At 36.1% G+C, this 15761-nt stretch overlaps 2 protein-coding genes across 4 annotated transcripts; one reads left to right on the forward strand and one right to left on the reverse strand.

Annotated features, from left to right (window-relative positions):
- Positions 1 to 1986: 1986 nt before the first annotated feature.
- On the reverse strand, positions 1987 to 6667 carry LOC114735286 (alpha-soluble NSF attachment protein 2). 2 transcript variants are annotated; one of them, XM_028922970.1, is made up of 10 exons: positions 6653 to 6667; positions 6350 to 6514; positions 5699 to 5748; positions 5510 to 5582; positions 4783 to 4862; positions 4384 to 4535; positions 3324 to 3483; positions 3186 to 3233; positions 2849 to 2929; positions 1987 to 2263 (listed from the first exon to the last, which is right to left on the reverse strand). In XM_028922970.1, the coding sequence occupies exons 2-10, from the start codon at positions 6492 to 6494 to the stop codon at positions 2183 to 2185; spliced, it is 870 nt and encodes a 289-aa protein (XP_028778803.1). In that variant the 5' UTR covers positions 6495 to 6514; positions 6653 to 6667; the 3' UTR covers positions 1987 to 2182. The 2 variants fall into 2 exon arrangements, with proteins under 2 accessions (XP_028778803.1, XP_028778804.1); XM_028922971.1 differs by lacking the exon at positions 6653 to 6667 and adding an exon at positions 6610 to 6624.
- A 6190-nt stretch (positions 6668 to 12857) lies between these two features.
- LOC114735293 (amino acid transporter AVT6C-like) lies at positions 12858 to 15294 on the forward strand. Of its 2 annotated transcripts, none has more exons than XM_028922978.1 (6): positions 12858 to 13256; positions 13614 to 13763; positions 13855 to 14058; positions 14141 to 14609; positions 14708 to 14881; positions 14968 to 15294. In XM_028922978.1, exons 1-5 carry the CDS (start codon positions 12896 to 12898, stop codon positions 14832 to 14834), a joined length of 1311 nt encoding a protein of 436 aa, XP_028778811.1. In that variant the 5' UTR covers positions 12858 to 12895; the 3' UTR covers positions 14835 to 14881; positions 14968 to 15294. The 2 variants fall into 2 exon arrangements, with proteins under 2 accessions (XP_028778811.1, XP_028778812.1); XM_028922979.1 differs by having other exon boundaries at positions 14708 to 14862.
- Positions 15295 to 15761: the final 467 nt, after the last annotated feature.

Genomic DNA, 15761 nt, shown 5'->3' on the forward strand with positions numbered 1-15761 from the left:
CGTAACCTGATCATTATGTTCAGTATCAGGACAGTCAGGGTGCTTCTGTCTCGTCAGTTTAAGAATGAGCACCTCTCTGAGCCGCCTGCTTATATCAGTAACAAATTTCTCAGCCGCCAATCATGCACTTAACTGCACCAATGCCCAACCACTGGCTTGTTCTGCTTCTGCATCAGTGACACGCTTCATCTGTTCTACAACTCGACACTTCCAATCGCAACAGGACAATTCAGTTAAGGAACAAACAAAGGCTTTGCAAGAGAATCGCACTACTGATAATACTCAAGGCCAAGAAGAACAAGACAGTGGCGATGACGATGATGTCCATGTGAATGAAGAAACCGGTGAGGTAGGTGGGCCCAAAGGACCTGAGCCTACCAGATATGGTGATTGGGAACGAAATGGTCGGTGCTATGATTTTTGAGCTCTCAGTCGTCTAATAAAATTCGTTCGGAGTTGGCTGTTTTGAGTTCCGGATTTCCTGGTTGTAATAGACGCATCGTTTGGCATCCTTCTCTTCATTGCTTTCCCTTCGTGTGTCACTCTGCTAAAATTATGTGGAGGTGAACTCGATCCATTATTGGAGATTCGACCCTGTATGAAATTTAGGTCTTAGAATAAAAAGGTCGGGTGTTCACATTAGTCTTGTGGGGACATTAACAGATAAATTTGAAGGTGAAAAGAGTCATAGCAGGAGTGTATTCTTGTTTCATATGGTTTGTTACCATTTGATCTAGATTCGTGTATCCTCACAATCTCGTATAGCATTTTAGATGAGGCGACTAGGAAGTCTGTTGGTGCTAAAGTTATTTGATATGTAAAACTGAGTTCATCCTTCTTTAGATGGTACCGCAGCAAATCGACTGAATCTCTATTTAGCTTTAATAACATATTAGAATTTCAATAATACCTCGTGCTTCTTATGGTCACAAATTTCGGGGAATGACCGTAAGTTGCGACGTAGCGAGTGGGGAACATTGTTTTTACCTCCTTGGTTTCTTGTTAATCTTTAACTACTAGGTTTTATCTTTCTGTGTTTCGTGTTTTGTTAGATTTTGATTTTTTTTTTATTTTGGACAATAGTTTATTGGCATTTAGTTTTTTTTCTATACACCACTAATTTATTTTACTTATATTTATAATTTGAATAAAAAATCTTAGAAGTTTTGTTGTTTTATTTTTTATTTTAAAATAATTAAAAAGAATTTAAATTTAAAAAAAATAACATAAAAGGGCCAGTTCTTTTAAACCCTGAGCCCGCATGTTGAAGGACCGGGCTTTAATAATTAGATAATTTTAAGATATGTGGGTTTTAAAGGGCCGGCCCTTTTAGGCCCTGGCCCTTCAAGGGCTAGCCCTTTAGGGCTGGGTTAGCCTTTATTGACAGCTCTATTAATTATAAAGGTATTGGTATAGAGGGGAAGAGCAGAGCACGAGTTGTGGCACGTTGGGGGAAAGCTGGAGTATAGATTTATTGGGGTATTAGTAAAAAAATAAGAACAAAAGAAAAGAGGAGGAGAAAGAGTTTCGCGTTTTCCCTTAATTTTATTTTCCAACTAAACGATTTTGAAGGAAAATAAACATGCTTTCTAAAATTGCCTTAGAGAAAAAGAAAGAGGCATGACGCCACAATTCTAACCACAAATGTTGTTATTATGAAATTGATCCCTTTTTAATGTTTTATTGTGTTTATCCAAACACACGTAAAGAGATCATTGTCTTTGTTATTCTTTTCTCGCTATTTTCTCTCATTCCATTCTATCCTCGTCAATAGTGTTAAAACAACACCCCTTAACTGCATGGCTTGGTCATTCAGAATATTTTTCATTATTAAGGATGAATTTTTTTCTGAGTTGAAATTATTAAGGATGAATTGTGTGTGGAAAATAAAACATAAATCGATGTTTTTCCTAAGGTAATTACTTTAACAAACAAAGTACAAATGGTACTCATTTCCCGGAGAAAAAAATAAAACAAAAGACAAGAGAACACAAAACAGAAACATATAAACTCACGAACTCAATTCTTGAATTCAATCAAACCACCACTTCAAATGATACCCAAATATAAAGTACAATTTATGAGTAGACCCACAAGCAACTGCACGTATAATAAGCATATGACAATACAATGCAACCCCTCAGACATTTGATTCAAACAACGAGAACAGAGTGCAAACAATTTAGGTGAGATCGTCCTCCTCGAGTTCTTTAGATTTCAGCTTTTCCTTCACTCTCAAAAGTAGAGTTGTCTTCCAAGAATCCTGCACAACATTCAAGCAAACAGGCGCTGTTGAGACATTTGAGAAATTACAGAATAAAGATTGATGACTCGCATAAATCAGAAAAGAGGTATGGCTGGAAACAAAATGAAGCACAACACTCATAAATAATAATTGTTGAGTAATCAGTATATCTATAAATAATTTAAAATGATAGGAAATCACATTATTTATAAGCCATAAACAATACGGCTCACTTAAATTCTATGCAAAGCATTACACCCACAATCTAGTTTCCTCCTCAAAAAGAAAAGCAAATTAGATATTTTATTTCCCATTAAAGAGAACCAACAAACAATTCAACCACCACTTGAAATGTCCGACCAAATAAACAGATCAAGATGAAAACCGGGGTCAGTTCTTCAGAACTGCAGCGGCGCTGTCCTACTGCCCTGTACAACCATTCTATTCTGCTTGAAGTAATCAAATCATATATTCTAGCAGTCAACATTGAAAAAGCTGCCTTTTGTTCTGGCTCAGAATGAACAGAGCAATATTATACTACTAAGTAATAACGACAGTTTCTCAGCAAAAACATGCCAACATCTTTCAACTTTTGAGGCTTACCAGAGGGGTCATGCCATCAAACTCCTTGACAACATCAGTAAACTTCCCAACATCTTCTTCATCAATCGAAGCAGCAATATCCTGCCATAAGGGGGAAAGCTTTTAATGTGAGTGTTTCATTTGACCGTCGCATAGGTTTTGATCATCCACTTTGTTGATCAAAATGTTGATCTAATTTGAAACAGAATAGTTAGAAGAAAAGGATAATACAGTAACATGCAAAACATTAGTGACAAAATTATAATAATGGAAGACACTTCTTGAACGCCCCCACATTCTAATCCAATTTAATTGGTCATAAAAAATCAGAAGTGAATAAGCAAAAGCAGTGACCAACCGCCAAAAGTCTATATTCCCGTGTTCCTGAAAACGTTGGATCCAATTCCTGCAGAAATAAATACATATCCAAAAAATGAGCAACTAGTGAATGTCCAGACTCTACTAATGAAACGTTAATTGTTCAAAAATCTTGGACCTGATATCGCTCTAGTGCATTGGTGATAGCAACAACATCCCCTTTACAGAGTTGGCAAATGCCAGCATTAAGAAGATGCCCTTTAACTCCATACTTCAACAAATTATTGTTCAGAGACTGGCGAGCTATATCTTCATAAATCTCTATTGCCTTCTGATATCTGGTGAAATAAAATAGAAATAGTCAATGTTCACTTTTACTTAGACATAACAGCTACGATAACATTCCTTCCAAGTTAGAAAAATGAATCAATCTTTACAATAATCTTTAAATTCAGGCTCCATGTGGAGCATATCACCCCCAGTATGGGGGAAAATCTAACAATGAATGTTACGAAATCATTATCTTTGATATGGAATATTTTCTTTCCATAGAATTTTTTTCTTAGAATTCAAGAACTGTGTCCCAGAAAAAAAAAAAAAAACCATGAAACTACCACCAGAACACAAATTGGTCATCATCTAAGAAGAAATGAAATTGGCATGGATCCGTGACAGAACAAGGTATATTGTGCTTGAAGCGCCGCATATGTATTGTACACAAAGCTTCAGTTTTGAAGTACCAAAGCTTCTTAGATCATCATGCTTGTCATTGTATGACCAGTGCCAAAAGCAGAAATTGAATAACTTCTCGTTTCCCCCCTTTATATTCCCAACGTAAGGTGTTCAGTACAGAGATAACATCCCAAAACTAACATACGAAAAGTGCTGAATATGAAATTTGAAGTGGTCTACGCGCCTAGAGAATTTTCAATGCCAAGCAAAGCTAAGCTGCGTTAAACATTGGTAGAGTTCAGTCAAGATCATAGGCAAACAAATAAATTCCCAAAGAAAAAATGTTTACAGTCACTTGATCAAATGTAAGTGGGAAACATAGAGAAGAAAAATGCCAGGTTTGCTTCGCATAAACCAAAGGAAGGCCACAAAGAAAAATTGCAGAATAAACACCCAATGTAAATAAATAAGTTCAAGAAGAAACAAACATAAACTGAGACGAAGAGCGATTATTCCAGCCTACAAAATTCTTGGTGACAAAGACGATAGTATAACAGAAATCTTACTGCTCAAGCTGAGCAGCAAACTGAGCAACTTTTTGCTTGCACTGGTTAGCAGAAGTTGTTGCCTCTTCATTTCCAAAAAAATCAGCCGCCTTTTCATAGTAAACCATAGCCTGCTCGATGTTCTGGTCAGACTCATGCAATTCAGCAATTTCCTGTACGCACAAGAAATTAAACCCTAGTTAGGATACACTTAAGTCTTTAGTAATTTCTGTGATCTCAATAAATATGATGTAATTATACTATCGATATCTAGCAGCAGGGGTATCAAAAATGAAATACTACACATGGGAATATCTAAGAGAAGGATGCCATAATTTAACCAAACATGCATTCCAAAGCAATTAAATTAAATGGTCGTACTGAAACAAAAACTCAAAGGCTGACTGTAGTGATTAATACCTTAAAATATCTAGCAGCCATACTGAGCCTTCCAATTTCACAGAAAGTGTTAACAGCTTTGTCTAAGCAAGATACAGCCTCTGTATATGAAAAAGAAAAAAAAAAAAAAAAGAGCCCAATATGTAAATTTCTGTCTTCTCCAATAAACACAATTGACAAACAATATCATTCCTCACTGCTTTAAAAATGAACAGAGGTTGTCAATAAAATAATGAATACCAGTAAGTTTCCAAAAGTGATGATAAGACAACCAATCAAAAGATAACTCATAGATAGCCATCAAGAGAAACAGGAAGATCAAATCAAACTGACAATTTGCACATACAGAAATTATTTTCAGCAGCTCACTTGAATTTTGAATATATCTAGATAAAAGTATGTACCCAACTACCCATAACTTTGAGCTCAGTCCATTGTGCGGGTAAAGACAAGAAGCTAAATTTAATTAACGGAAATGGGACACTCCGAGCAAGATAGCAGCAAATTTACTAAAAGTATTTCACAATGAATGAAGATTACAACTGTTTTACACGATTTACATTGAAAGTTTGCACCAGAAAGTAGCAAGTGTAGGAAGAATCGACCTCCAGGAAGAGGCATGAGAACCATTTAATGCATAAATCAGAAATAAGTTAACGGATTCCCATGTGTTAGCAGTGTCAAAAGAGAATAATGCCATTGGAAATAAGAAAAGAATACGATTGTACATATCCAATAGCATACATACCACTTATATTTGTCTTTTTATAGCAATGAGCAGCATCAACATAAGCTTGGGCTGCTTCATGCTTGCTTTCCACCTATAAGCATAAGACAATATTTATAGGCTTATGAATGAGAGAAGGGATGCGGAAGGGATATAGCTGGACGGGTGATTCCTTTTCTTTTTTTTTTTGTGGGGGGGGGGGGGGTCTACCTTGAAGTAACAATTTGCCAACTTGATGTACGTCGGGCCTGCTTTATCCCCTGAAATGCCACAGATAGAATGACGAACAAATTGCAGAATTAGCTTTGGCTACAAGATTCATCCCATTTACATCTAAACTAATTCGGTTACCAAGGTGACGCTCATTGATCATAGAATTAGCAGGCTCAATTGACAGCAGGACTAATCAGTTCCAATAAGTAACTCTACCTAATAGCGACAAAAAAAGTTTATATAAAGCAGCGAAAATAAGTGGATGATGTCCTCAAACCTTTAATATTTAATCCTCGTATGACCTAGTCGAGGTCAACCTCTCCAGAATTCTATGATGTTATACAACTGGTTAATCAATTAAAAAAATTGTTTTTTCTTCGGAAAAAATCAGATAAAAATCTGTAGTTTAATTTATACACCTGTCCTGGACAAGCCATTTTTGCACTCGGTCCAGGAGAACGCAATCCAAACCGGGAATCGGCCATTTAACAGCAACAGGAGCAAAGGAAGCGAAGGTGCTTCTGATCGGTGTTAAGTACGAGAAAATCGACGAAATGCAAGATAAGAAAACAGAAAAAGAAGATTTATTTACTCAAAAGTTCCTCGGAAACAAAGACGGAGCGAAATAGAGATAAAGAAGAAAATTACATGCTTTAGCAAGCTTGTAGGAATTGGCGGCTTTATCGAAGAGATCAGCAGCATCCTCATATTTGGAACCGAACAATCCCCAGCTATTAAGCTTCTTTTCTGCTTTCGCCTCGAATTCCTGAGCCCTTGCTAACTGATCCGCCATTTCCCCGATTTCTTCTGGTTCTTCGAGAATTAATCAATTTCAGATGTTTGTGAGTTGCAAGAAAAGATTAATAAGGAAGACAGCAGCTAGTGAGGAGAAAGATTTTTCTTTTTACCAGAACTCAAAAGGAATGTTGAGGGAAAAAAGAAAAAACTCACAAGGAACGCTTTTTAGTATTTTCCCGAGGCAGATTGTTCTGGTTGTTGCTTGTTTCGCCGTATAGGAGGAACCGGTCCGTGGAAAACGATCGCTTCGTGAATTTGGGCTGGGTTTCCTTTAAGTTGGAAAAAAAATGTTATGGACAGGGGACTAAAAAAAAAAGAAAAGGGAAACAGAATGAGAAAAGGAATATTCTTTAGAAAAATACAAACGAAATGTATTGGAAAAATTGAAATTATCAAAGAGAAAAATATTACTTGATCCTTAACATAAGAACTCCTAATTAATTTGTTGGCAAGAAAAATCCTAATTAATTTGCGTGAATTAAAAATTTTAAATAAATTACTTAATTCCAACATATATTACCTAATGTTCTTAAAATGTTTTTGTATAATATTAGATTATATCTGAACTTATAAAACGGATAAATTATTGTGAAGAAGAGTGATAAATAAGATAAAATAGGCTTATGCTTTAATTTCTTGGTCAGCTCCTACGCTGAGAAACAACGGAGCATTTTTCTTTTGTTATAAAAGAAAAATTATTTACTTAGGGATAGAAGTTACGCTAGGTACTAATTAAAAGAATATAATATGGATACTACATGTCTTGATTTTTTTTTTTGGGTAAGAACATATCTTGATTTTTTTACATAATAAAAATGTTTTTTTTTAAATTTTTCCACAGGCTTATGTATACACCTTAACCACTAATGTAACGATGTTACATGAAATCTGGTCAGTAGTTGCTATAAATTTTATATTGTATATTAAAAATGATTGAAATTTTTGTACTAACAAATCATTATATTGTGGTTACAAATAATGATATCTTAATTTACATACACACTTTTTCACAGGAAGTGTTTAATTTTTCAGATAAATCTTCTTATCATTAAAAAAATATTTACAGAATATATTTTAATAAATTGATGTAGGTAAGGATGGCTTCGTCAATTTTAGTTGGGCTTCCTTGTATAATGGGCTAGGCTCTGTACTAAGGAAGTCGGCAAATCATATGGCGCTGACATCTGGCCCCAAACCAGGTACCCGACCCAGAATCCAATTAGTAAATACAGCACGTGAACAACATGTTTGATTTTTGTTCTCATTTTTAATTTTGAAAAATTAAGAACGATCAAGACAAGGCATGGATTTGCTCAAGCGCCAAAACCACGTGGTATCTTAGCCGGTTGTAGTGTTTATCTCGTGAATTTATTAATTTTATATGTTTTATCGACTTGAAAAAATAAATTATGAGTGCATGTTTACTACTCCCTCCATTCTTTATTATAAGAGACAAATAATTAAATTATGTTGATAAAAAAATTAAAATTAGTTGAGGACAATTAACGTGTAAAAAGTACAATGTTTTTTCAACAATGCCCCCATTAATAAGGATACAGAGTATGAGAGAGAATAACTAAATTATTAAAAGAAAGCGAAGTGGGAGGGAGAGAGAATATGAGTTGGAGACAAAATAAATAGGGATAAAATAGGAAATCAATACAAAAAAATAGAGACAACTTTTAAGTATCTCTTATATATGGGAACATACCATAAGCATTAAATGTCTCTTATAATAAGGAACGGAAGGAGTAATTAAGAAGACATTTAATACAAAAATAAACAAGATGTAATCTTATTTCAAAACTTGATTAAGTTATAAATTAATCTTATATGAAAAAAATTTTAGGCGTGGAATGATTTAATATATTAGCTGCCACTAGATAAATGATGAGCTCATAATACAATGTACCGTCCGAGTGCCTTCTTAATGCTTTATATGCAAAATAATACCTCCGGTCCTAATTATAAGATTCAGTTTGACTTTTAGTTTGGTTTTAAATATAAGATCTCAATCCACTTTGTCTCTTATCTTTATCTACTTTTTTCCAAATTACCCCTACTTGTATTATATTAAGTATAGTCAAATACTTTGTCTCTTATCTTTTTCTATTTTTTCCCAAATCCTCTCTCCACTTCTCATTTTGGAATTAAAATTTGATTAGGTTAGTTTAAATATTTTATAAATATATTAATAAACTTTTAAATTATTAAAATAAATATATAAATGACTCAAATTGTTAAATTTTAACCGCCCTTGTTTAAATAGCAATGAACAGAGAGAGATCGATTAGTGCTGAAAAACTGGAGTTTGGCGTGGTCAGAAAAATAGCTCGCGATCGTGCAGGATATTTTTTTAAAATTTGATGAGGGTATTTTTGGAAAACAAGTGCTATTTTTTAACCATTAACTAACTTAACTAAATTTTTAATTTTTTTAAATCAGTCAACTGGGTCTTATAATTAAGAATTAGGACGGGAGGTAGTATTATAATTGAGAATTGGATCTCCCTGTTGCTGACACGTTTTGGCCTTGGATTCAGTTTTTTTTTTCTTCCTGGTTTTCGGGGTGATGTTCTGTAGACTTTTTCTTTGAATGATATGAATACATTTCTTTGGCCCAAAAAACAAAAAAAAGAATTGGATCTCCCATTTGACATGATTTTCGCACTCAAAATAAATCTAATTGTGAAAATCGTTGTCTATATCGCCCATCAAAATGCAGGCAAGACCATAAGCAAATAAGCAGGCCTACCAACTGCAGCACTAAAGACCGACATTATTAGGTAACACCGAATACTCACTAAAAAATACTAGAAAAAATTGTAATAAGATCCCATCTATGGGAATTAAATGTAAAAATTTTTTTTAAAATCATCAAATTATTTTAAAATTTCAAGAGACCTTATTGCAATAAATTTTATTTGTTTAATTATCAACTTGTCCCCTTTTTCTTTTAAATTTGCATTGATAACTGAAAGAACAATTGTTGACAACTTAAGATGTAAAGATAGACAACTATCACAGGATATATGAGTTGTCAATACCTGCTGTGATAATTGTCGATCCTTACACTTTAAGTTGTCAATAACTGCTCTTCTAATTATCAATGCAAATTTGAAAAAAATAAAGATAACTTGGTAATTAAACAAATGAATTCTCTTGCAATAAGGTCTCTTAGGGTTTCAAAATAATTTGATTATTTTAGAGATCCTTTTGTATCTAATTCTCTTATGTGAGACTTTGATACAATTTTCCCAAAATGCTACACACTCAAAAGTTTTATTGGGTATAAATTTATCTTAATTTTACTTCATATTATTAAAAAATTAATGTTAACGATTAAAATAATAACATTAATAGTTAACATTATTAACGATGGGACAAAATCGTACTATTTTAAATTTTTAAAACAAATTTGTATAAAAAAATTTTTTGAGTGCCCAACATCTTAGGTGAAAACTTTTAGGATACATTTGTATTTTAACCTTGATAATAATTTAGAGAGGATCTCGTGGTTAGTATTAAAGTTTATTAGGAGAAAATTGGTTACTGTTGTAAAAACCCTTTATCTCATAACGTTATAACTCATCACAAAATCACTACTATGGTAGAAAAGGAAATCTGTTAAATGAACTACCATAGTAGGAAGAAATTTGCATAATTTTGAATTAACATGTAAACTCGATTCCAACTCAAAGTCCGTTGCATGCAACTGAAATCATTTATTCATAATCCATTGGGCCTCCGAGCTTCCGGTCCGGCTAACAACATACATCAAAAGAAGCCCATCCAGTTAGTTTTCAACCATGTAACAAAGTTCCATAACACAATAGAAATGGCCTCCGGCCAACTAAAACGAGGAGATAACATATTCTCCAATTTACAATTAGGCCGGGTAATCAAAATATTTCAAAGAACCCTAACTGTGGCAATATACAACATATTCATACATAAACAAAGGCTAGAGGTCTAAAGCTAACCAAGCTCAAGCCTCTGCGTCTCTTCCCGAAGGCGCACGCCTAGAAACTTCACCTGAAAACATTGTAAACCACGGGGTGAGACAAAGTCCCAGTAACCAACCTTTCCAATTCAAGGTACTACTAAATAGGTGCTCGTGAGGTGTCAAGTGGGGTAGTTCACAAGTAATATGATAACATGATAGCCATAACAAGTTATGCAAGTGCAATGATGCAATCCCATCAACCATATCCCTCACTTTAGGGGATTTTCAAGAGTCGAACCCCGCCTATCCCTCACTTTGGGGGACGTAAGGAGCCATAAAAGGCCTATCCCTCACTTTGGGGGACGTATGGAGCCAAAATGCCTATCCCTCACTATGGGGGACGTACTGAGCCAACCATCATGCATTAATGGAGGCCTTACCACGTGGTAGTAACTATCAAAACTCTCACCAATTCCCAATTCATGCATCATGCTCAAACCATAATCAAATAGTAATTGAACATTTCATAATTAACTTCATTCAGTGGCATATCCTTCACAATTTCAAGATTTCATTCATCATCAAGCGAAACCCCACAAGACGGTTTTCCTTTTTATACACAACATACACTTTGAACATAATTACTACTTGGAGCACAAAACATAAATCTACTCACAATACCACAGAAGCAAGTACTAAGGATTGGAAAGTGGTTACCTCTCGCCTGAGCAAAGAACAACAAATCAACGATGTGGCCCCGTGCACCACCAAGACTCACAATCGGTCTACACAAGCATACAAACACACAACCATCATGTATTAGCTTTCAAACTAATAATGTGGCCAACACAACATTTGGGGACACAAAATTCCTAGCTCCAACCAAAACTCTACCCAACTCAAAGGGTATAACCATCCAAAACAACACTCTAAAGTCAAAAAGTCCATTAAAACCTTAATTCCTCTCCAAATATCAATTTAGGATTCAAACCTCAAGGACCCACTATAAGAATTCAACACCCGAACATCCCATTTGAACAATTGAGGTTCTAACAACAATCTAAACCGATTAAACATCCAATTTAACCCTCCTTAACATAACCCAAATCACAAAAATCAGAATCAACCTCTACATTGTCATCCTCAATCCCAAATCACCTATTTCCATAAACCCTAGCTTCAAAAACTCAAGATTCTTTAAATCCAAGAAAACTACACCGATTAAATACTTAGACTAACCCAAAGCAATCAATTAAATTCAAAACAATCGGTCAAAAACCTCAGTTCCATCACAACCTAGAAAATCCTAGGGTTCCACAAAAAATCCTCAGAAATTCCAAGAAAGAAAGTAGATTAGAGGTTAAAATCACTTGCTTGAGGTAATGGATCCTTAGAAATGTCTTTCCCAAGCCTTAACACCGAAACCCTAGCAGAGCTCCTCTCTCCTCCTTCAGATTTTTTAATTTTCGCACAATTGAACCCTCCAGCGTCTATATAGATTCGACAACTTTCGCCGCGGCGAACTAATCCCGAGAGGGATTACTCCCCTGAAAACCCGACTTCGCCGCGGTGAACTACAATCTTCGCCGCGGTGAAAGCTTCCTGAAAGGAAACTCTCGCTCGCCCAGAAGAACTTCGCCGCAACATGCTCTCACCTTCGCCGCGGCGAAACCTTCCCGAAAGGGAAGCCTCGCTCACCTGAACAACTTCGCCGCGGCGTCCCCAAGACTTCGCCGCAGCCAAACCTTCCTGAGAAGACACTCCCCTCTGAAACCTCCGGTGTGCCGTGGCGAAGTAAAACTTCGCCGCGGCGAACATACCCTGAGAGGGGTACGTTCACCTATTCCTCCAACATATCTTAAATCCAACCCAAACACCAAGATCAAGATTAAATTGTTAATCTATCCTCAAAATCAACCAAAAGAGGCTATTAAAACCCAATAAGACTTAGGATGTTAGAACTGTTAGTTGTTATTGGCTGTGGATATCCTATGCTCAATCAAAATAATAATAATAATAAATTTTTTTTTTTTATATAACTCAGAATGTATTTAAGAATGAAAAAGAGCAAAAAGAGTTCTCCAGAGCCAGACGAGTTTGAGGTCAAACGAAGAACCAAACACGCGTGTCAGTGAGATCATCCGTGATAAGCCATTTCCCGTCCACATTCATTCTCTTGTTTTGGTTATGAGCTTCTGACGTGGCACTCTCCATCCACCATCCTCCGTTTCTCATCCAGCCCGTCCGCCAAGATCCCGTCTTAATCCTACTCCTTTGATCCCAATACTGCCCTTCTCATATTTTCGACTCATCTACTTTTACCACGTGCATTTTGGTAATTCAACACCCCACAATAATTAGCATGCTTCAATTTATGTAGTGTGGTTATGAGCTAGAAGACAATACGATTCTCCGCGCTCCTTCTCTTCAGTTCATAAATTTGCCGCCGGTATGTCGCCGGCAGCCGGAATGCACGTCCCTCTCTTGCCAGAAGGCAAAGTTTTAGTAAAGCCAGCCTCCGTCTCTGGCGCGGTCTTCAATGTGGCTACCAGTATAATTGGCGCCGGGATCATGTCGATTCCGGCGACCTTGAAGGTTCTGGGTGTAATCCCGGCCTTCGTGATGATCCTGGTCATCGGTCTCCTTGCCGAAGTTTCAGTGGACTTCCTCATGAGGTTTTCGCATTCCGGCAACACCACCACTTATGCTGGAGTGATGAGGGAGGCTTTCGGGCCGGCCGGAGCATTTGCCGCGCAAATTTGTGTAATGATCACAAATCTTGGGTGTTTAATTATGTACCTCATTATCATCGGTAAGTATGCTTTTTCTGTTTTGGACCTGAAATGTGCTAGAGAACTACATGTCAAGGAAAAAGACAAAATATTTGATTTTGAAGAATAAAGTTTCTTCTAAATCTTCAACTTGAAAAGCTGCAAAAAGCTGATTGAAATCTGGCTTCTCGCTTTCTGTTTGAAGAAAAAAAAAAGTGTCAGGAAGAGACCGGACGATATATTCGAGCCAGCCACAAAATATGAAAAAATGTGTTAAAAAAAAAGACATTTAATCCATGTTGAATCCCGTGTTTATGCTACTGGGATTCTTAGCCAAGAAATCAGTGGCAATCGACATTGATGTATGCTTGTTTGTGGACATTGGATGAACGGAACAGGGGATGTGCTATCTGGAAATTCACCTGGAGGCGAGGTTCACTTGGGGATTCTGCAACAATGGTTAGGAATTCACTGGTGGACTTCACGGGAGTTTGCTCTGCTCGTGATAGTCTTCGTCATGCTTCCATTGGTCCTGTATCGTCGTCTGGGTCAGTATTATCCCTTCGTTTTAAACAACAATTACCTTCAACACTGGCTTAAAAATCATAAGCTCAAATTCAATGTCCTGTTTGTTTTCAGAGTCCTTAAGGTTCAGTTCTGCAATATCAACTCTTCTAGCAGTGGCGTTCGTGGGCATATGTTCTGGGATGGCAATCACTGCTCTGATGGCAGGAAAAACATATCGTCCGAGACTGCTCCCCGAGTTAAACAGCCACACCTCTTTTTTTGATCTATTCACAGCTGTTCCAGTCATAGTCACTGCCTTCACCTTTCACTTCAACGGTACCTAACTTTTTATTAACTTCTCTTCAAAGAAAGCTTTGAAGTCTCTTAGCAATGGGGTTTGATGAATTTCATTTTGCAGTGCATCCAATTGGGTTTGAACTTGCCCAGCCATCTGATATGACAGTAGCAGTTCGAATAGCATTAGTTTTATGTGGTGCCATATACTTTGCGATAGGCCTATTTGGGTACCTTCTATTTGGGGATTCAACACAATCAGACATACTCATAAACTTTGATCAGAATACTGCTGGTTCTGCGACTGGGTCCTTGCTCAATACCCTAGTCCGTTTAAGCTATGCCTTTCATATCATGTTGGTGTTTCCTCTCTTGAACTTCTCTCTGAGAGCCAACATAGACGAGCTTCTCTTCCCCAAGAAGCCTCTGCTTGCCACAGACAACAAAAGATTTGTGATCCTCACTCTGGTTCTCCTCGTCTTCAGCTACCTCATCGCCATCGCTTTCCCTGATATTTGGTACTTCTTTCAGTTCGTGGGATCAACTTCCGCAGTGTGCCTCGCCTTCATCTTTCCTGGTTCTCTCGCTCTTAGGTAAATACTAAATGCATCTCACATTGTCCTCAAGGAAACTAAGACAGCATTTTTGAGTTCTTCGATTTGATTTTCTTTAATTGTTTCCCAAATTTCAGGGATGCTCATGGTATATCGAAAAGAAACGACAAGATCACAGCACTGATAATGATCATCCTGGCTATAATAACAAGTGTCATCGCCATTTCCACCAACATATACCACCTTTTCAGCAGCAAATCATAGAATTGGTTGATATAGAAGTTTTGATCAGGCAAGCACACAGGGTTAAGGTTCAAAGGGGCGACTTTAAATTTTTTTGTAATTTTTTTTTTGGGGTACTGTGTTAATGCTTCACTATGTCAATTTGTAATTACAGGACCATTGCGTGGGTTGATGATGACGATGCATGTTTGTTTCTAGAGTTTTGGCATCTATAATTGACAAGAGAGAGCTATGTGTAGAATTGTGGGCTAAATAAATAATGGATGCGGATATTTGAGAATATTTCTGTGATTATACAAGTAGTGTTGTTTAAATGTCCATCATGATTTGATCTTGATGTGATGCCAAGTAGTGGTATCAATTTTTAATACGGGGCATGATCTACCCATAGTATTTTGTATGGATATTATTTCTCCAGCTTTAGGCAACATGTCACATACGTGCACGTGCTAAGTTAATCAGAGGTTGCTATCAAATAAATGATATCAAGGGTCGTTTCATTGATAAAGAAGAAATATTATTTTAAATTCAGTCTTTTGAACATTTTCCTATTTTGGAAGCATCCACATATAATTCTCTTTTGGCGGACCATTATCAAATTAGGAGAACTTATTTTTGATAAATTAAATTAAGAATAGACTGAGGATTGAAAGTTTTTATATATATATATATATATATTTTCTAGTTCATTAGAAAAATAAAAAGTTTCAAGTAGTTTTTCTCCTTAATTACCACTGGAAAAAGTCCCCACCATAAATAATAATTTGAAAATAATTAAGAATAAGCACGTCTGGCGTGGGCGCACGTCGCAATAATATGTTAAGCTTGAGTTTTATCCTTAAAATATATTGTTGGGTCAGTTTAAAAAGGGTATATTGTAATTAACCATGGACCATTCAAATAAGGTCTAAGTGATTTATATCTAATGAGCTTAAGGTACTCACCTCA

Source organism: Neltuma alba, unplaced genomic scaffold (genome assembly GCF_004799145.2).
Source record: "Neltuma alba isolate B1F8T4 unplaced genomic scaffold, ASM479914v2 tig00013202_pilon, whole genome shotgun sequence".
Classification (NCBI taxonomy): domain Eukaryota; kingdom Viridiplantae; phylum Streptophyta; class Magnoliopsida; order Fabales; family Fabaceae; genus Neltuma; species Neltuma alba.

Coding starts and splice junctions, on each gene's coding strand:
- LOC114735293 (XM_028922978.1), top strand. CDS start 12,896: ATGTCGCCGGCAGCCGGAATGCACGTCCCTCTCTTGCCAGAAGGCAAA. Junction 13,257..13,613: donor TATGTACCTCATTATCATCG/GTAAGTATGCTT, acceptor TGAACGGAACAG/GGGATGTGCTATCTGGAAAT. Junction 14,610..14,707: donor CCTGGTTCTCTCGCTCTTAG/GTAAATACTAAA, acceptor CCCAAATTTCAG/GGATGCTCATGGTATATCGA.
- LOC114735286 (XM_028922970.1), bottom strand. CDS start 6,494: ATGGCGGATCAGTTAGCAAGGGCTCAGGAATTCGAGGCGAAAGCAGAA. Junction 5,583..5,698: donor TGGCAAATTGTTACTTCAAG/GTAGACCCCCCC, acceptor TTATGCTTATAG/GTGGAAAGCAAGCATGAAGC. Junction 2,264..2,848: donor TTGATGGCATGACCCCTCTG/GTAAGCCTCAAA, acceptor AATGTTGTGCAG/GATTCTTGGAAGACAACTCT.